The sequence below is a fragment of the Choloepus didactylus genome, chromosome 18, assembly GCF_015220235.1.
Source record: "Choloepus didactylus isolate mChoDid1 chromosome 18, mChoDid1.pri, whole genome shotgun sequence".
Lineage (NCBI taxonomy): Eukaryota > Metazoa > Chordata > Mammalia > Pilosa > Megalonychidae > Choloepus > Choloepus didactylus.
Genome location: NC_051324.1, coordinates 21395291 through 21416644, shown reverse-complemented (window position 1 = coordinate 21416644; position 21354 = coordinate 21395291). Strand labels below are relative to the sequence as shown.

Sequence of the window (21354 nt, the reverse complement as noted above, 5' to 3'; positions counted from 1 at the left end):
AAGCGTTTTGGTGTTCCTGGACTCTTAGAACAATTAACCATCACCAGATGAAAAATAAGTTTCTGATTCACTATGATTTCCTTCAAATCGATGTTTTGTTTTTTTTTTTTTTAGGGGGTAGAGGAGAATGATGGGAGCCATGAATCTCCCCAGAAAAACGCACATTAAATTTTATAGGCATGCTTCAAGAGATTTACAGAACCTCCACCCCCACCCCAAGCCAGATTAAGAAGTACTACAGCTCGCTTCGGCAGCACATGTACTAAAATTGGAACGATACAGAGAAGATTAGCATGGCCCCTGCGCAAAGACGACACGCAAATTCCTGAAGCGTTCCATATTAAAAAAAAATTAAAAAGTATTATAAATATTTTGCTTGGTAGTGGTGGGAAGGAGAGGGAGATGTGATGAGGAGGGGAGACAAAGGCAAAAAGGAATACTGCCATTACAAACTGGCTAAATTACATTCAGATATCCAAAGTTTACATAAGTAAATTGATTAGAGAAGGTTTTCATTTGCAGAAATTCACCTGCAGATATTTTCAGAGATACATCTTGTACCCTTTCCTAGACCTTCCCTGGTAAAATGGAGGACATTAACAAGTGTTGAAGGATATCTTAAGTTATAAATGGGTATAAGGATATCACCAATAAGCTGGACTCCAGAAAACTCTGTCTAAGATTTTATTAGACTGCTTTTTTCCCCAATATACCTGTATTGGAAGATTCAGACAAAAAGGCACAAACTCACATTAAATAAACAAGGTATTCTAATCAAGTCTACAAAGTTTTGTAAAAGAAGTGCCACAAGGAACCAACCAAAAAAAGGCAGGGAGTCCCAGGAGGGGCTGTAAGAGAACTTGGGAAGATATACACGTGCCCACAATACTCACCCTGTCCCCTGAACTTTCTCCATAAGAAGAATGAGCCCAGCACCCCTCCTACAGAGGTACTGCTGCTTCCAGTTGGGACCATGTCTCTGGAAATCTAATGGAAGCAGCTGGTCGGAGAAGGGAGTGGCACATCCTCAGGTACAACCCCTGAGGAGGGAAGGGGGTACTTAAAAAGAAGCCAACACTGTTGCCCAGCAGCAACACCATCCATGAGGTGAAATGGACCAGGGACCTCCCTCCTCTAGGTGTGTGCTCTGCTCATATGGATGCTTTTATTCCAGGTCAAACTGGGGCAACAGGTGGAGGTGGGAGGATCCAGAGAAAAGTGCCCCCACCAGAGCTGAAGAGATATTCTGGATCTCAAAGAGGAACTGAAGGAAGGACATTAACATCTGCTGACCCTCAAAGCACATAAACAACTGTCTGCTTTGAATATCACAGTTTGTTTCTCCCAGGATAATCCACCTCTGGATTTCGCCTAGTTGATGAATGAAGAAAGGAACTCTTTAAGCACAAATGTAAGAATTAAAACAGAGCTTACGGGAAAACATTTACATTTTTTTTCTAGTAGGAATGCCTCTTCTCCATCTTTCCTAGTCTAATAAATGCTACCAGCAGTTGAGATAATAATCAACTGAAATGCCCTAGATCTATAACTGTAGACCCCACAAGGCGAGGAGACTAACAGAGAGGAAGATGTCTGTAAAAAGACATATCCTGGTCCCAATGGGACTCCAATGAAGGTCAAAGCTGACCAGCCTGAGGGATCTGAACATGTCTACCCTAGCCCCAGGAGGGCCACAGGGAAGCGTCCATCAGGGTATCACAGATGCAATCCTGTCAGACACTCCCTTATTGCACTTAGAAATGAGTAAGGCAAAGCAAACTGACAAAAGCATGAGGATAAATCATCCTATCCTACTTCTTGCTCTCTTAACAGAGATTCAGTCTCTCATTAGCAGGTACACCCAGGCTACCATGAGTGTGGATCAGTGCACACTCAGATCAACATACTTCACAATGCTTCCAGGGGAAGTGTCAGGTGGCATCACAGCTATCTTGAGTCTCCCACCAGAAAGGCATACTCAGGTTCTGCCAAGTCATAGGAAACTGTGAACCCCTCAGCAAGTTCCATTCTCCTGAAGCCTGGCCTTCCTCACCAGCCTACTTTGGTGTAGTATAATCACTAGCATTTGATTGTCCAGGACAGAATTCAGCATGGGGACAGGATGCATTGAGTCCTTTATCTCCAAATTCCTTTCCAGCAACCCTGAAGACAAGAGGGAATATGTTTTGCTGGGAAGGAAGCTTTTTGCATGCTCTTATGTGCAGCATGAAAAGATCAGGGCTCTTGCATCCTAACTAGCCTCAAAGACAGAGGACAAGGATCTAAAAAAACACAGAGAAAAGAGGATTATTGCTGAGTGGCAGCACCAACCCAAAAGGGACGAGGAGGAACATACAGAGCCCTTCAGTGGGTCAGACTGACAAGTATATATGGGACAGACTCACTTCTAACAGCCATGCTGGACAAGGCCCGCAGATGGAGAGTTGATTGGGGCATATTACGGATTCCGCAAAGAGATTCAGACACTGGGCAACAGGGGGGCTGAGAAGCCTTAGATGTTTCTAAGAATAGTGACCAGAAGTGCAGTGCCTGGAGTTGGGGTTATTTGTATTTTGTTAAATTTTCTTACAGACTGACTGGGCCTTGGGTGCCTCCCTGGTGCCAAGAGCCCTCTAACAATGGGCTACTGGGAACAGAGATCAGAGTTACGAAGCCACATTGGTATTCTGTGGAACCAGAGGAAAAAACTGCATTTCTAACTCACCCCTACTCCCCAGGTGAACACTCAAATTTGTGATGATCTGCCCAGGAGGCAAAACACTCAGTTTATCCCAAGGTTGAAAACAAACAAACTTAAATCATTTAAATCATCACATCACAAAAGAGAGCTATTTTGAACAACTAAAAATGTCACTAGGAAATAAATTTGGGGGTGGAGCACATACAGAAGTGGGTCAGAACACAATGGGGAGGGAGGCAGGAGCTGTAAATCCAGCGGCCTACACGCCACACATCTCCGAGGAGCAGGCTCCTGCACACACTTGCTTCATAATACCAGACGGTCTATTTGTTCACAATATTAAAGGGCATCTAGAATTAGCTACAGTGAGGGATTGAGAGTTGCCTGTAGAATGGCCCAGAAAGGCTGAGTCCGAAGATGGCCTGTCACTCGGGAGGATGGAGCTGCTGGGCCTTCCTGTTGACCAATGTCTTGCAAAACTAGAAGAGAAATAAAATTAGTAAGGAAACAACTGGGGAAAATAGACACACACTGTAAGTCATCTTTAATGGGGGAATTTCAAAAGGAGGAGGGATGCCAGTCGGTGGGAAGATGGGGGAAGAGGATACTTGAGACCCAAGCAGTGACTGAGAAGTTGACATGGCGACAATCTATTTAACCCTACCCTCCTGTCTCCCAGAAGTTGCTTCAAGAATATGGGGCAGGGAGAGAATGCTCGAGGCCCCTTAGCTCCTTAGTGCTCGAGGACAGAAAGTGTTTGATAAAAAAATCTCTTAGAACCTGATGAGGAGGAGGGCCAGGTTTTTCATTCCATGACCAAGATTACTGTGAGCTCCTGGAATAACGGGCAGTCTGGAGGTATGCCAGGCACAGTGCTGGGGATCCAATGGAACAAAGGGGTGTGGGGGCAAGTGGTATCATGAAACAAGGGACATCTCATCCTGGCCCTATGACCTGGGAAGAAACACTGTCCCAGCCCCTGAAAGATGCCACCTCTGATGAAAACTGCTACTCAGTATGGGATCAGGGATATATAAGAGGAAGACAGTGAAATACCAAAAATAATCATCAATGCTAGGGAAAGCTGCCTGGCTAGCAAGTTTTTCAGGGGAAGGGCAGGGAATGCCAGCATTTGGGAGCTAGGAACTGGTTCTGCGATGGGGAGTATAGGGAATGCCTTGGCTTCATCTTAAAGTGGCTCACGTTGTGAGAAGAGTAAATAATAGCAGATAAGCTTCGCTTCTGCATCCACCGCCCCTGCCACACTCCCACTTCTCCCTACGCTGTCTGTGGATCTATCTGGGTGGTTCCTTATAAAACAACATGTCCCTGAAATGTCCTAATAGTCACCATCTCAGTCAATGGGACCTGAAGCCTGAGCACATTTAGCATGGCAGTCATCATCATTACTAAAGGCAAGGATGAGGGATGAAGTAGGTTTTCCAACTCCACGGTGTGTTGCTGAGGCCTTGAGGACACAAACTGATTTTAGCTTCCATGACATGCACAGTGAGAAATTCGGTACATACAGTGCAGAAGGGGAAGGGGTGGCTTTAGTCATCGGCTGTCATTCCTTTCACTGGGTCCTTTTGTCTCATCTGGAACAGGAAAAAAAAAAAAAAACAGGAAAAACTGAAGACTTGCTGCTGATGGAATGCCATCACAAACACAACCTACTTCCTACTTCTCCTTAATCCTACCAGTAGTTAGGGTGGAGCATTTTTTGTGCACATACACCAACAGCCAACGCTACACAGTTTTATCACTCTGTGTCACTGATCCCACCTCCACGGTTTCTGTTTCTCTGTCCAGCTCCTCAGTGTTGGAGTCAGTGCTTAAGCATCTCCTTCTTTCATTCATCCAGCAAATATTTATGAAGCATCTATTTTATGCCAGGAAACACCCCAGGGCTGGGGATTCAGCAGTCAACCAAATCAGGTCAAGTCTCTCCTCAAGATGCTTACATTCCGGGTCAGGGAAGGGGGAGAACAAACAAATATCAGGTAGGGGTAAGGGTTCCTGGGGACAGAGGATGATTGTGGGGAGATGCCCTCTTATAAGCTGGATATGGCAGGCCTCTCAGGTAAGTGACATTTGAGTAGAGACCCAAGGACGTAAGGGAGCAAGGGAAGAGTGTTTCAGGCAGTGGGATCAGCAATCCTGCCCCAAGCCCCACCCCCCAGCCCCACCCTGCTTAGAAGCTTTGCCCAGTTAACCAGCAAGAGGAATCAGGTAGCACAACATGGATTCAGAGCTCTATACAAGGATGAAGTGGGGAAAGTTCAGAAGGGTAGATCTCAGCTTAATAGAAGCACAAGGCTGCTGGAAAGTAGGATGGGCTCTTCTCTGCAAGCTCACAGTGGTTCTTGTCACTGGCAAGCTGTAGTGGACACTTCTTATTGTGGATACTGTGGAGGTGATTTCTCTAGAATCCTTTCCAACTTGAAAACTTTTTATTCTATTTGCAAAACATGTGTGTATTTTAATTTCCCACTAGATACTTCTTCAATATCCATTAGCTTTCTGTTCTACTCTCCTTCTTTATTCATTCAGCAAACCTGGAGCACATAAGAGCATGACCTCTAGAAACAAACTGTCCAGATTATATATTCTGTCTCCATCACTAATTGTGTAACCTTGGGCAAGTTACTTTACTGTTTTCTAAGTCTCAATTCCTGCAATTACAATATAAAGATAATAAATACACACATCTTGGGGTTTTGGTGAAGATTAAATAAGATATTAGCAGAGTCCTTGGCATAGCATGTGCACTCAAAATATATTATCTATTAATATGTTACTATTTCTACACTGTCCTTTAGCAAGGGGATGTATACACAAGCTCTCAAGAACTGGGGATTTGAAGCTGCAGCCTTCTTCAGATTTATTTCTATTAACTCAGACTTTTACACTGCCACATTTTACAAAGATTCAGTATCAGTGATTCTCCACTGGGAGACATTTTCAAAATACGCCAGTCTGACTTCTTGCTACCTTTCAAACCCATACCTATTGTCCCCCACCTCACTATAATCCATGTGGAACCTGGGCAGATGCACGGTAAAAATAACTCTCCCAATCCTCCCCAAGGAATTCTGATATTCATTTCCTCTTGACAACTTTTACTGTAATTACAACAAATGTCTTAAGTTGGTCCTTTACGCCAGGGTTTCCTGAAACTTGATCAAAATAATTGCCAGGACACTTGTAGACTCTTGGGCCCTCAACCTGATGAATCACACTCTGTAGATGAACCACAGGGGAGCCATATAATCCATCAATCGTACAAGCCTCACTTTTCACCATCCCCAGCAAAGATCTCTGCTTCAAACAGGAAAGTCTGCTTTCCAGCACCAAGCCAGTATGTTTATTTCTAGCCCTAAGCCTTGGAACAGGCTCTCAGCTCCACCTGGAATCCAGAGTCCCTTGTAGACTCTGCTCAAATGTCACTTTCCTGAATATCTTGAAATTACTGTTGCTCCTGTGATTTAAGTTATCCATATTAATTAATGCCTGTTGGTATTTTACTGTATAAGGGTTCAACAATTATTTCACACATTCAAGATTTTCCATAACAGAAATATGTTAAGGATAAGGGCATGGTCAGCTTTTTTTAAAAGACAAAAACTTAACTGTATGGTATTAGAGGTGTGTGTGTATGGACACAATATATCAGATAAATATACAGATAAATATACAGATAAAAATCCCTGGCTTCACCACTGGGAGGGCCTGAGGGCAGCAAAGCCCCAGTAATAATGAGGACACCTACTGCCCAGATCTTGGTTTCAAAAGCACTCTCAACTAAAAGGAAGCAGGGCTTCTTGGATAAAGGGCCAATTCCAGGACTGGGTCATGGAAAGAACAAGACAAACCTGGAACACTTTGTACAAGTGAACAAAGTTCACGTTACCAGTAACTGGACAGAGGTACAAATAGGATACAATGAAAAGAACACTGAATTTGTGATATTCTGGCCTAAAATACATAAACTGGGTCTAATCATAAGGAAATACTAGACAAACCCAAATCAAGAGACATTTTACAAAATGACTAGCTTATGTCCTCCAGAGATGTCAAGATCCTAGAAGTCAAGGAAAAACTGAGGAACTACACCAGATTTAATTGAGGAGACAATTGTATGTAGTGTGGAATCCTGGGTTGGATCTTTCGCTGTAAAGGAGTGGGATCTCTGGGCAAAGGAGTATATGAGTTCTTTGTATTATTCTTCCCAATTTTCTATAAGTTTGAAACTCTTTGAAAATAAAATATATTTTTAAAATATATTTTGTATATTAAAAAACTTGGTCACTAAATGTCAGCAGGAAAACCATTTACATAAATTTTTAATTATCAGAGAGGCTAAGAATTTAATATTATGGGAACAAAGCTCTTTGGGCCTTAACCAGATCCTTGTATATCCTGAGAGCTCAAGGACTTGCTTTAATTTACTAATGCAAATTCAGGTCCTGTTTTCCCACTACTTGACATAAGATGCAATTTCCTATCAGGGAACATGATAACTTTACCCTACTGTCAAAGACAAGGTCCCCAGAGGGTGCCACCGATATAAAAATTCCTTGTTTCATTCTTACAACGAAAGCTCTAAGAACACTTGTCTCCTGGACTGTTTCCTGGTGCCTCTATGACGTGAGAGATTCATCTGATGTTTGACATGTTCTCTGGATCCAGCTACTGCAGGCTAGATATATACACACACAGCCAAAGAACATAAAAATAGAAACTTGAATTCCTGATTGTTTTTAAACAGTGGGTCCTTATTAGTAGTGGTTATCTCTAGGGAATGGGGCTAGGCGTTGAATAAAAGGGATTTTATCTATCTATTCATCTATTTATTTACTTAATCTTGATTTCTATTTTTTAGTCTATTTTTTTTCTAACTTTTGAAAAGTGTTTTTACTGTTAAATATGATCTACTCCTCTGATTTAAAAAAAGCTATTAAAAGTATCAATGTCAATATCTTGGTTGTGATTATTCTATAGCTCTGCAAAATGTTACCATTGGAGAAAACTGGGTTTCTCTCTGTATTATACGTGGTATCTTTCTGTATTATTTCTTACAACTGCATGTGAATCTTACAATTATCTTGAAGTAAAATGTTCAATTAAAACAAATTTAGTAAAGGAGGTTCTTCAGAAAGTTAAGTATAGAATTACTATCTGACCTAGCAATCCCACTTCAAGGTATATACCCAAAGAGCTGAAAGTAGGGAATAAATACCATGTTAATAGCAGCATTATTCACAACAGACAAAAGGGGAGAGAAATCCAAGCGTATGTCAATAAATGAATGGATCAACAAAATGCTGTATCTCCATACATGGATGTACCTTGAACACATCATGTTGAGTGAAGTATGTCAGACACAAAGGGACAGATATTATATGATCTCAAGTAAATGAAATAACTAGAATTTGCAAATTCACAGAGACAGAAAGTAGATTACAGGGCACCAGGGTTGGGGGTGGTGAACGGGCAATGTTGGGGTGATAGAAAAGTTTTGGTAATGGATAGTGGTGATGGTTGCACAACATTGTGAATGAAATTAACAACAATGAATTGATACTTCAACTTGGTTAAAATGGGAAATATTATGTTTTATATATATTACTACAATAAAAAGTTTTTTTTAAAACCTAGGGGAAAAAAAAACAAAACAGCAGCTTAAGACTCTGAAAAGTAACCACAAACAATTTAGCATTTCTAATGGAACACAGGTATAAGGCCTATAGGAAATCATTTTCAGAACCTTTTTAGAAAGACACTCTCCTTATAAAAAGGTCATTTGGGAGAGAAGTTGGCAATAAATAAGTCTTAAATTATTTAATTTCATTTTTGGGAAAGTATCCTGAGGAAATAATCCTAATTACCAAAGAAACTGTTTGGCAAAGATTTTCATCACAGCATCATTTATAACATTGACAATCTATAAACAACATTAAGGAAAATCCAAATTAGGGTAATGATAGAATACAGAGCAACATATTTTGCAGTTGTAAACATATGTGACATTTTTTTAAATGGGAAAATGCTTTGTTATAATGTCCAGAGAAAAAAGCAGGATATAACCCAGACATGTGCAATATGGTCATAGCTAAGTATAAGTGCATGGAAAGACAGAAAATGTACAAAAATGCTTATAGTGGTTGCCTTTAATCAGTGAGCATACAAGTGATTTTATTCTTCCTAAAGACAGCAAAGCTATTTTGAGACACTGGTCAATTTTCTGGGTGGTCTGCTCTGGGGTCAATGATTGCTGGGCAGGTCAGTGGGCAATAGAACGCCACGTGGGCAGCAGCATCTTTCATACACAGGGAAAGGTCCCTCAGCCTCCAAGCTCTGCCCTCCAAGGATACTAGGGGAATCTTAAGATTCCCATCTCTTGTGGTCCAGATGAACTAGGCACAGAACAGTTTCTCCTGATCAGAACCTATAGCTACCAGAATCTCACACTGGAAACTCTGGGGTGTAGTGTCCTGCCCAGCAACTTAATTGTACAGGGAAACTAACAGAGTCTCTGATCTCCAATCTACAGTTTTAAGACTTCAAATCTAAAACTGAGCAAGCTCCATCAGTCAAGAAGATGGAGCGAGGGCCAAGACGCAGTTAGGTGATGAGAAAAGGACAGGCACATTCACACCCAGGCATGTGGACAGGGATACTGGCTACAAAGAGGCTCAGAGACAGCACCCAAGATGGGCCAGCTGAGCAGGGGTGTCCCGTGTCATCTCAGCTCCACAGGAAAGGCTGTGGAGGGACCAGAGGAATCATGGAGCCAATGGGGATAGAGAGAGGAAGAACACAAGTAATGGCTGGAAAAGAAAATGCTATAGAATCTTAATCACGTGCCTCTAATATACTGTATCTTTGCTGCTTTTTAGCAAATGTTCTAAAGTCCGGTAAACAGGAAAACAAAAAGCTTAGTTTAATCACAAATTTTCCTAAAATTCCTAAATGAGTTCTCTTCTCTCAGTCTCGTTATATACAGAGTTAATGGCCAAAGGCCCAGGAAGTACTTGTTCAGTGAACTATAAGATATCCTAAACTTCTGAATCTCAATTTCTGTATCCAGAAAATGAAAATATTACTTATGTCACAGGTTGCCATGAGGACTGACTTTAAATGCTATGAGGATTTGATGACCTAATACATATAAATCCTTACTCCACAAGACAGGCACACATTAAGACCTCGATAAATGTCAGCTTCTGTCAATAATACAAATATTTTTATTACCACTATGATTCATAAGACAGTGAGTTCCCTATTATAGGAGGTGATCAAGCATAGGCTGGACAATTACTTGGTGGGGAAGCTGCAGGAAGGACTCACGCAATGAACAGGACATACAACTGGACTAAATGACCCTTAAAGTACCTTCTACTTCTGAGATTATGAACCCCTTGAGAGGGCAAGACAGAGAGAGGGAAAGACAGAGAGAGGGAGAAAAAAGGGGCATGGGGGTAGACTGCTTTGTACCAGGCACACATTTCCTGATATTTTCTTTTTAGAGTAAAGGACTAATCTCTTGATCCCTTGTTGTTTCTCAAATCCTTGAGCCTCATCCAAGAATGGTGGGTCTGCCTCCACTAAGACTAGTCACAGCAGTGGTGACTGTGGCCTTATAGGAACCCCTCAGAATCACAAAATCCATCCACACTGGGCTACTATGCATTGGTTTAAAGAATAACCATCGTAATTCATAATTCCTATTGCAAACCTGTAGTTAATCATGGCGGACTGAACACATGAACATATGTGTTTATCTCTGTTCCTCCCCCAAATCCCAATACAAATATAGTGAAGGTATAAAAGTGATATAAAACTTTGAAGACATGCAGAACAGAGGAGACAACAGAAGATATGAGATGGTAACAACATTTGGAAGATGGAAAAAAGATGGATGAATGGCAACTAGCTTGCAGAGCAGCAGAAACTGAAATCCAAGTGCCTGTGAGGATGGGGAACCAAGAAGGAGCACACCAATTTGTGCTGCAGGTTCCAAAGGCTTGGGAACTGGAAGCACCTGAAGGTGGAAGGGCCAGGTGGGGTTGAAAACAGGTGACTCGTTTGAAAGTCTGAATACGAGTTGGGGCCTGGCATCCGCTTCTCCTGTCTTGCAGTCAAGCAACCACCCCTCCATGCCACAGCAAAAGCTTCCCCTCTCTGGAGGCACTGAACCAGGGAAGCCTGAACTCAGGACCCAAGCCTCAACCAGGGGCGAGTGGGTGCCAAGCAGAATACGAGGGTATTACATCAAAGCTAACCTTGGCATGGTGAGACCGCCAGGACCCTTTCCCAGCTCAGCTCCCAGGATGCTGGCAGCCTGACTATCCCCCCAAGCAAGAGATTGGGAAGTCCTCCCTGGGCAAAACGACCAGTCCAAAAAGAAGATTCAGGATCCTGAAGCAGGGGTTCTCCAATATAATCACCTGACTACCCCACAGTGAAGCCTACCCACTGATGCAAAGAACTCCCAATCAGCTTTTTACAGTTTCACTCTTAAGTGTGGATGGGCAGCCAAGATGGATCACCACCAGTCATTGGAGGACAGCCCTTAACATGAAACACAGAGGCCAACACAAACAGAAAGGAGGAGCTCAGAGGAAACAAGGAGTATACAGGGAGCAGAAAGGAACCTAAAAAAAAAAACACTGTAGCTTCAGAAATGGAATATAATGCATCTATGAAAAAATTAAAAGAAGATAAAACAACACAGAACAAGTAATATTTAAAAGTTCAAAATTCAACAGAAGAGGGGAAAATTAACACTGGAAAACTCCTCCCAGAAAGAAGGGGATAAAAGGAGAGAAAATATAAGAAAATTAGAGTTGAACATGAGGTCCAACTTCTGACTAATAAAAATTCCAGACAGAGAACAAAGAACACAGCAGGAAGAAAATTTGCAAATAAATAATACAAAAACATATTCCAGAACCAAAGAGCTCTTTAGATTCAAAGTGCCCATGTTGTGGGCACAAAATAAATGAAAACAGACCAATGCCAAGCACATCACTGTGATGCATGTCAGATACTAACCAAACTAAACCATCCTTGTAAAGATTCAAAAGCAAAACCTAATGATACCTACACATAAAACTAAACAAACAAAAAGGTAAAGCAATTATTAACTTCATTTAAAAAAACATAAAAATCTGTAGAAGGAACAAAAATCAGAGTAGATTCAATGGCTCAGTTGGGAAAAAGAATGATAATGATAATAATAATAAACACTGAATAATGAAATGACCAATAATTGTGATACACCCATACTGAAAGGATGGAGAAAGGAAATATGCAAGTGGTGGGCGGTAAAAGATAAATCTTCCATAGAAAAAAAGTCAATAGTTAATATTTAAAGTTAAGAAATGAAGAATTACCACTTAAACATATTATTTAGAAACATGGAGGTAATTAATAAAAGTAACAACTATAAGAATTTCGAGGGGCTGCCTCTGGAGGATGTGAATTCAGGTGCAGGGCAGAGGAGGACAGTTTCTTCTTCATAGACATGGGACACTACCTAAGTTTTAAAACTACTTACATATTTTACCTTGATAAAAATAAAACTATGATAAAACAAATATATTTTCAGGGGAAGAAAACAAGATAAGCAAAGCTAGGAGAACAGTTTGCACCCAAAAGGTCCTAAGAGTTGCTAAAGAGGTCAGAACGTGTCCCACTAGAACATGGATTTGGTTTTGCTTTCTCTTCCATTGCAAATTATTTTTAAAATTCCAATTCCAAAGAGGGTTTCCTGCATTTGCAGTTATCCAAGAGAATACTATTAGCTGACCTTGTGGCACAATCTCCATAGAATGGAGAAACATGCAAAAAGGAAGTGGGGTTAAAAAGAACTCGCTAACAATGAGGATTCTTAAACGTTGGTTTTGAGGAAGGCAGATCCATTAGATCCTCTGGAGAGTGCTTCCAATTCCAAGAAATTAAATTCCACCCAAAAAGCAAAAGGTTGTCAAGCACATGCTTCTATGATCCCCAGCGTACTTTATGCTGGGCTTTGTCAGGTAGGTGAGTGGCCGCAGCTGCAGACCAATCCCCAAAGTCTCCATTTTCCTCCATTTGATAAATTTTCCCCTTTCTGTCAGATTAGAGTGACCAAAAGGTGCAGGCATCTCTCTAACATAGAACTGCCAGAGCCCTGGACAGTAAAACCTGAGGATCCTTAGCAGAAGCAGGGATTATGTCCAAATCCTGCCACTTTGCTGCCAAATAAAGAGGAATGAATAATGAACATCTGCTTTCAACAGGAAGTAACTCAGTGCACCACTTAACCAGTGAGTCAGCCCAGGAAGAGCATTGTCCCTGGATGGTAAAAACAATTCCCTGCTGCGCTCCAGAGGAAGAAAGAGTGTCAAGGCCCCGTTTCCACCCTAGGGCGGCAGTGAAGCAGCAGCTTGAAGGCACCACAAGTCCCTAGGCTGGGCTGAGACCTGCCGGAGAGCTGGGCAAGGCTGTTGCAAAATAATTTCTCTCCCAGTACCCAAGCTCCACACTCACCCACCCCAGGGCAAGGAGGGAGAAACAGATGGCAGTTCTTAGGGAACAGGGCTTTCTGCCCTATTTTTTTGCTCTGAGAAGGTAAGAGGGCATCAAATGGCACCCAGAGGGAGGAGCAGAGGCTGAGTGATGACCACTCTGGGGCCAACAGCCCTGGCTCTTACTCTGACTATCCCACCTGCAGGCTGTGTGACCCCGGGCACTGGACTGAGTTCTCTGAACCTTTCCTTCCTCATCCAAGCAACAGGACCTCCTCACAGGGGCTTGTGTTAAAGCCCTTAACATAGTGCCTGGCACACATGAGCACTGGAATGCTGTTTATTAACCATCTCCTTAGAACAGACCTCCCAGGGAAGCATCCCCAAATGAGGCAGGAGTGTTGAGTCTCCTTGTCCTATGGACACAAGACCCTCCTTCTGAGATCTATGCCAAGCGCAACCCCACCCCACCCCCAATAGAAAAGCTCCCATCTAAAAATAGGTAGAAATAACCTTATAGGAGTCAGCTTCTGCATGTGCTGCTCCTGTCCTGTGTGTGGCGTGCGAGGTATTCATGGGCCAGCCCATCCAGCCTCCTCCCAGGGTCACCTCCAACTCTGCAGCCCAGTACGGTCCCCTCCCCAAGAACCAAAGAACCACCACAGCAGCTGTGTTACTCATTTGTCATTTGGCACATACCGCCACGCTCACCTCTGTGGCTAGACGGGTCAAGATCTCAACTAGACTGCAAATTTCAGAGCATGGGTTGTTTTCTTCTTTGGCACCACACCTAGTTCCCTGTAACTACAGGGCAGTGCCTTCAGTGAACAGCCCCGGCATGTCTCCTTAATATTTAGGTGTTCAAGAGCCCAAGAGTCTCCTCTGGGCCCCCACTTGCCTCATCCAGCTGTCTCTTCGTCTCTTCTTCCATTCTTCGAATGTCGTCCATGGTCAGGTCAACCCATTTATCGAGCCAACAGAACAGCTGCCTGTGGAAGTTTGTAAACAGACGCCTCTCTTGCTATAAAAAGGAGGGAAACAAGTTAGAATTCAGAAGGAGAAGGTCACTGCTGGCAGCCTCCTCCCAAGAACCCCTGCACCAAGACTCACACTTTTCTGGGGTGAGAGGCAGAGGAATGATGCGTGGCTCACTATCCAGATCAGCCCCAAGCTAAGTCAGTGACCACTGCCTTCGTGCACCTGACAAATATGGCTTCAAGCAGGAGGGAACCCTCAACAGAGGATGGATGCCTCCTTACAGCCAGCCCCTTTGCCTAAAATGCTCATGAGCTTACAGCCAATCCAAGGCCCCAAAACAACTCTGCCAAGTTTCCTACTCATTTCTGAAGCCTAAAGCCAGGTTAACACTGGCCAACAGCTGTGAAATGTGGCCCATGAGTAAAGCTCTAACAGATTAAAGAATTAAAAGACTATGAAAATTCCTTATGTTTGCCCAAGAATTCAGGTCAGTAGAGATTTTGGCTCACAGTACCTTTTGCATTTTGGCTTCAAGAAAAGACAATGAATTTTATTTGTAGTTCAATCATAGCAACCCCCTTCCTGTTTCCTCCTTTTGCCTCAGTTTCCTTCCTTGACACATATCTACACAGACTATTAAAACTCTATCTACATATAGGAGAAGACTTCTGGGGAAGGTGGCAAGTAGGGAGCTCCAAGGCTCAGTCCTCCCACCAAAACAACTATTTAACAGGTAGGAACTGTCTAAAACTATTTTGAAAATCCAGAGGCTAAAAGAACACTGTACAGCATCCAGGGAAGAGTGGGAGGAAGAGGCTAATAAATTACCATGCCAAAATACAAATGCAAAAAAAGTAATGATAAATCCAGGTTTTTGGACATACAATGTACAAAGACATAAGTGGTAACAAGTACAAACAAAATGGTGAGGGGTGGGCAGAGGGGTTTAGGAAAAGTATATATATATATTTTTTTAATTCATTTTATTGAGATATATTCACATACCATGCAGTCATACAAAACAAAGTGTACATTCGATTGTTCACAGTACCATTATTACATAGTTGTGCATTCATCACCAAAATCAATCCCTGACACCTTCATTACCACAGACACAAAAATAACAAGAATAATAATTAAAGAGAAAAAGAGCAATTAAAGTAAAAAAAGAACACTGGGTGCCTTTGTTTGTTTGTTTGTTTTTTTCCTTCCCCCATTCTTCTACTCATCCATCCATAAACTAGACAAAGGGAGTGTGGTCCATATGGCTTTCCCAATCCCACTGTCACCCCTCATGAGCTACATTTTTATACAATCATCTTCAAGATTCATGGGTTCTGGTTTATAGTTTGATAGTTGCAGGTATTTACTGCTAGCTACTTCAATTCACTAGAACCTAAGAAGGGTTGTCTACATTGTGCGTAAGAGTGCCCACCAGAGTGACCTCTCGGCTCCTTCTGAAATCTCTCTGCCACTGTAGCTTATTTCATTTCATTTCACATCCCCCTTTTGGTCAAGAAGATGTTCTCCATCCCATGATGCTGGGTCTACATTCCTCCCCAGGAGTCACACTCCACATTGCCAGGGAGACTCACTCCCCTGGGCATCCGATCCCACATAAAGGGGAGGGCAGTTACCTCACCCGCCAAGTTGGCTTAGCTAGAGAGAGAGGGCCACATCTGAGCAACAAAGAGGCATTCGGGAGGAGGCTCTTAGGCACAATTATAGGGAGGCCTAGCATCGCCTTTGCAGCAACAGTCTTCCCAAGGGCAAGTCCTATGGTAGAGGGCTCAGCCCATCAAACCACCAGTCCACTCTGTCTGTGAGCACATTAGCAACCATCAAGGTGGGGAGGCCCAATACCCCTGCATTCTCCATCAGCTCCTCAAGGGGGCTCTGCATATTTTTTTCATTCTTTTTTTTTTTAATTAACTTTTTTTTTTTAAATCAACTTTATAAAAAATTTTTAAAAAAATTAAAAAACATACAATAAAAAAAAATTTCAAACAGACCACAACAAGGGAGTAAGAAAAAGACAAGTAACCTAAGATAACTACTTTACTTCCAACATGTTCCTACTCTACCCCAAGAAAGTAACCTAATATAGCAACATTTCTGTGAACTTGTTCCTACCATACCCATCAGAAATTAACAGACCATAGTCATTTCTGGTTATTCCCAGAACATTAAATTTACCCACGATAGCTTATCTGTTCTTATTGGATTATCATTCCTCTTTCCTTAATTGCTCTCTATCACTAGTTCCCCTAAATTCTACACTATAAACCATTTGTTTTACATTTTTCAATGTTCACATTAGTGGTAGCATATAATATTTCTCTTTTTGTGCCTGGCTTATTTCACTCAGCATTATGTCTTCAAGGTTCATCCATGTTGTCATATGTTAAACGAGATCGTTCCTTCTTACTGCCGTGTAGTATTCCATCGTGTGTATATACCACCTTTTATTTATCCACTCATCTGTTGAAGGACATTTGGGTTGTTTCCATCTCTCGGCAATTGTGAATAATGCTGCTCTGAACATTGGCGTGCAGCTATCTGTTCGTGTCACTGCTTTCAGATCTTCCGGGTATATACCGAGAAGTGCAATTGCTGGATCGAAGGGTAACTCTATATCTAGTTTTCTAAGGAACTGCCAGACTGACTTCCAGAGTGGCTGACCCATTATACAGCCCCACCAACAATGAAGAAGAGTTCCAATTTCTCCACATCCTCTCCAGCATTTGTAGTTTCCTGTTTGTTTAATGGCAGCCATTGTAATTGATGTGAGATGGTATCTCATTGTGGTCTTAATTTTCATCTCTCTAATAACTAGTGAAGCTGAACATTTTTTCATGTGTTTCTTGGCCATTTGTATTTCCTCTTCAGAGAACTGTCTTTTCATATCTTTTGCCCATTTTATAATTGAGCTGTCTGTACTACTGTTATTGAGTCGTAGGATTTCTTTATATATGCAAGATATCAGTCTTTTGTCAGATACATGGTTTCCAAAATTTTTTTCCCATTGAGTTGGCTGCCTCTTTACCTTTTTGAGAAATTCCTTTGAGGTACAGAAACTTCTAAGCTTGAGGAGTTCCCATTTATCTATTTTTTCTTTTGTTGCTTGTGCTTTGGGTGTCAAGTCTAGAAGTGGCCGCCTAACACAAGGTCTTGAAGATGTTTTCCTACATTATCTTCGAGGAGTTTTATGGTACTTTTATATTGAGATCTTTGATCCACTTTGAGTTAATTTTTGTGTAGGGTGTGAGGTAGGGGTCCTCTTTCATTTTTTTGGATACGGATACCCAACTCTCCCAGCCCCATTTGTTGAAAAGACCTTTATGTCCCAATTCAGTGACTTTGGGGGCCTTATCAAAGATCAGTCAGCCACAGATTTGGGGGTGTATCTTCGAATTCTCAATTCAAGTCCATTGATAAATGTCTATCATTGTGCCAGTACCATGCTGTTTTGACAACTGTGGCTTTATAATAAGCTTCAAAGTCAGGGAGTGTAAGTCCTCCCACTTCGTTTTTCTTTTTTAGAGTGTCTTTAGCAATTTGAGGCATCTTCTCTTTACAAATAAATTTGATTACTAGCTTTTCCAAGTCTGCAAAGTAGGTGGTTGGAATTTTGATTGGGATTGCATTGAATCTGTAGATGAGTTTGGGTAGAATTGACATCTTAATGACATTTAGCCTTCCTATCCATGAACATGGAATATTTTTCCATCTTTTAAGGTCCCCTTCTATTTCTTTTAGTAGAGTTATGTAGTTTTCTTTGTATAGGTCTTTTACATCTTTGGTTAAGTTTATTCCTAGGTACTTGATTTTTTTAGTTGCTATTGAAAATGGTATCTTTTTCTTGAGTGTCTCTTCAGTTTGTTCATTTCCAGCATATAGAAACATTACTGACTTATGTGCATTAATCTTGTAACCCGCTACTTCGCTAAATTTATTAGCTCTAGTAGCTGTATCGTGGATTTCTCAGGGTTTTCCACATATAAGATCATACTATCTGCAAACAATGACAGTTTTACTTCTTCCTTTCCAATTTGGATGCCTTTTATTTCTTTGTCTTGCTGGATTGCCCCGGCTAGCACTTCCAGCACAATGTTGAATAACAGTGGGGATAGCGGGCATCCTTGTCTTGTTCCCGATCTTAGAGGGAAGGCTTTCAGTCTCTCACCATTGAGTACTATGCTGGCTGTGGGTTTTTCATATATGCTCTTTATCATGTTGAGGAAGTTTCCTTCAATTCCTACCTTTTGAAGTGTTTTTATCAAAAAAGGATATTGGATTTTGTCGAATGCTTTTTCACCATCTATTGAGATGATCATTTGATTTTTCTCTTTTGATTTGTTAATGTGATGCAATACATTGATTTTCTTATGTTGAACCATCCTTGCATGCCTGGAATGAACCCCACTTGGTCATGGTGTATGATTTTTTTAATGTGTCTTTGGATTTGATTTGCAAGTATTTTTTGAGAATTTTTGCATCTATATTCATTAGGGAGATAGGCCTGTAGTTTTCCCTTTTTGTAGCATCTTTGCCTGATTTTGGTATTAGATTGATGTTAGCTTCATAAAATGAGTTAGGTAGTGTTCCATTTTCTTCAATGTTTCGAAAGAGTTTAAGATTGGTGTCAGTTCTTTTTGGAAAGTTTGGTTGAATTCCCCTGTGAAGCCATCTGGCCCTGGGCATTTATTTGTGGGATGATTTTTGATGACTGATTGGATCTCTTTGATTGTGGTTGGTTGGTTGAGATCTTCTGTTTCTTCTCTGGTCAGTCTAGGTTGTTCATATGTTTCCAGGAAATTGTCCATTTCCTCTACATTATCCAGTTTGTTGGCCTGCAGTTGTTCATAGTATCCTCTTATAATTTTTTTAATTTCATTGGGATATGCAGTAATGTCACCTTTCTCATTCATTATTTTGTTTCTATGGGTCTTCTCTCTTTCTGATTTTGTCAGTCTAGCTAGGGGCTTGAACCAACTTTTGGTGTTATTTATCCTCTCTATTGTGATCAGAATATGTCATTTATTTCTGTTTTAAACCTTGTTATGTCTTTTCTTCTACTTGGTTTAAGATTGGTTTACTGTTCATTTTATAGCTTCTTCAGTTGATCCATTAGTTCTCTGATTTTGGCTCCTTCTTCCTTTTCAATACATGCATTTAGTGCTATAAATTTTCCCCTCAGTACCGCTTTTGCTGCATCCCATAGGTTTTGGTATTTTGTGTTCTCATTTTCATTCGTCTCTATATATTTAGCAATTTCTCTTGCTATTTCTTCTTTAACCCACTGATTGTTTAGGAGCATTTTGTTTAACATCCAGGTATTTGTGAATTTTCTAAGTCTCTGATGGTTATTGACTTCTAATTGTATTTCATTGTGGTCAGAGAATGCGCTTTGAATAATTTCAATCTTTTTAAATTTACTGAGCCTTGTTTTATGAGAAAGTTCCATGAGCACTAGAGAATTATGTGTATCCTGGTGATTTGGGATGTAATGTTCTATATATATCTGTTAAATCCAATTCATTTATCAGATTGTTTAGGTTTTCAATTTCCTTACTGGTCTTCTGTCTGGTTCATCTATCTAAAGGAGAGAGTGATGTGTTGAAGTCTCCCACAATTATTGGGGAAACATCAATTGTTTCCTTTAGTTTTGCCAGTGTTTCTCTTATATATTTTGTGGCACTTTGATTGGGTGCATAAACATTTATGACTGTTATTTCTTCTCGTTGAATTGCCCCTTTTATTAGTATGTAGTGGCCTTCTTTTCTATCATAACACCCTTGCATTTAAAGTCTATTTTATCTGAGATTAATATTGCTATTTCTGCTTTCTTTTGGCTGTAGCTTGCGTGAAATATTTTTTTCCATCCTTTCACTTTCAATTTCTTTGTGTCCCTGTGTCTAAGACGAGTCTCTTGTATGCAACATATTGATCATTCATTTTTTTTGATCCATTATGCGCATCTATATCTTTTAATTGGGGAGTTCAATCCATTTACATTCAATGTTATTACCATGAAGGTATTTCTTGAATCAGCCATCTTATCCTTTGGTTTATGTTTGTCATATATATTTTCCCCCCTCTCTATTAATGTCCTTTAACGTACCCATACGAATCTCTTTAGTACTCAACCTTTCTCCATATCTGTCTCTCTCCTTTCTTTGTTTCTCTGTCTGTAGGGCTCCCTTTAGTATCTCAAGTAAGGCAGGTCTCTTGTTAGCAAATTCTCTCAGCATTCATTGTCTGTGAAAAATTTAAGCTCTCCCTCAGATTTGAAGGAGAGCTTTGCTGGATAAAGAATTCTGGGTTGGCGATTTTTCTCACTCAGAATTTTAAATATGTCATGCCACTGCCTTCTTGCCTCCATGGTGGCTGCTGAGTAGTCACTACTTAGTCCTATGCTGTTTCCTTTGTATATGGTGAATTGCTTTTCTCTTGCTGCTTTCAGAACTTGCTCCTTCTATTCCATATTTGACAGTGTGATCAGATTGTGCTTCAAATAACAGGCACACTCCACAAAACTGGGCGTGGACATTAGCCTTCCCTGCAACCTCAGCTGATTGTCCCAGAGTTAGGAAAGTGGAGCAGTGTGAATTAACAAAGCCCCATTCAGCCATCATTTCAGCAGACTGGGAGCCTCCCTACACAGCCCAGCAGCCCAGAACCGCCCTGGGGGGACGGCACTCACCTGTGACGTAGCACAGTCATCCCTCAACAGAGGACAGGGGGTGCACGGCCTGGAAGAGGGACCCACTTACAAGTCTCAGGAGCCATACGCCAATACCAAGGACTTGTGGGTCAGTGGCAGAGACAAACTGTGGCAGGACTGAACTGAAGGATTAGACTATTGCAGCAGCTTTAAAACTCCAGGATCACCAGGGAGATTTGATTGTTAGAGCCACCCCCCCTCCCTGATTGCCCAGAAACACGCCCCATATACAGGGCGGGCAACACCAACTACACACGCAAGCTTGGTACACCAATTGGACCCCACCAGACTCACTCCCCCACTCACCACAAAGGCAAAGCAGGGGAGAACTGGCTTGTGGAGAACAGGTGGCTCGTGAACGCCACCTGCTGGTTAGTTAAAGAAAGTGTACTCCACGAAGCTGTAGATCTGATAAATTAGAGATCAGGACT

At 41.4% G+C, this 21354-nt stretch overlaps 1 protein-coding gene and 1 non-coding gene across 2 annotated transcripts in view; one reads left to right on the top strand and one right to left on the bottom strand.

Moving 5' to 3' along the window:
- Positions 1–240: 240 nt before the first annotated feature.
- LOC119515067 lies at positions 241–345 on the top strand. The gene has a single exon (XR_005212962.1). It is a non-coding gene; the product is annotated as a U6 spliceosomal RNA (small nuclear RNA).
- Positions 346–670: 325 nt separating this feature from the next.
- Positions 671–21354, bottom strand: part of PITPNA (phosphatidylinositol transfer protein alpha) — a 62211-nt gene continuing 41527 nt past the window's right edge. Inside the window, exons 10-12 of the mRNA XM_037807946.1 lie at positions 14117–14239; positions 4231–4299; positions 671–3180 (exon numbers count right to left, since the gene is read on the bottom strand). Of these exons, the coding sequence (XP_037663874.1) occupies positions 4255–4299; positions 14117–14239 (168 nt within the window). The 3' untranslated portion in view covers positions 671–3180; positions 4231–4254. The remainder of the gene's footprint in view (positions 3181–4230; positions 4300–14116; positions 14240–21354) is intronic.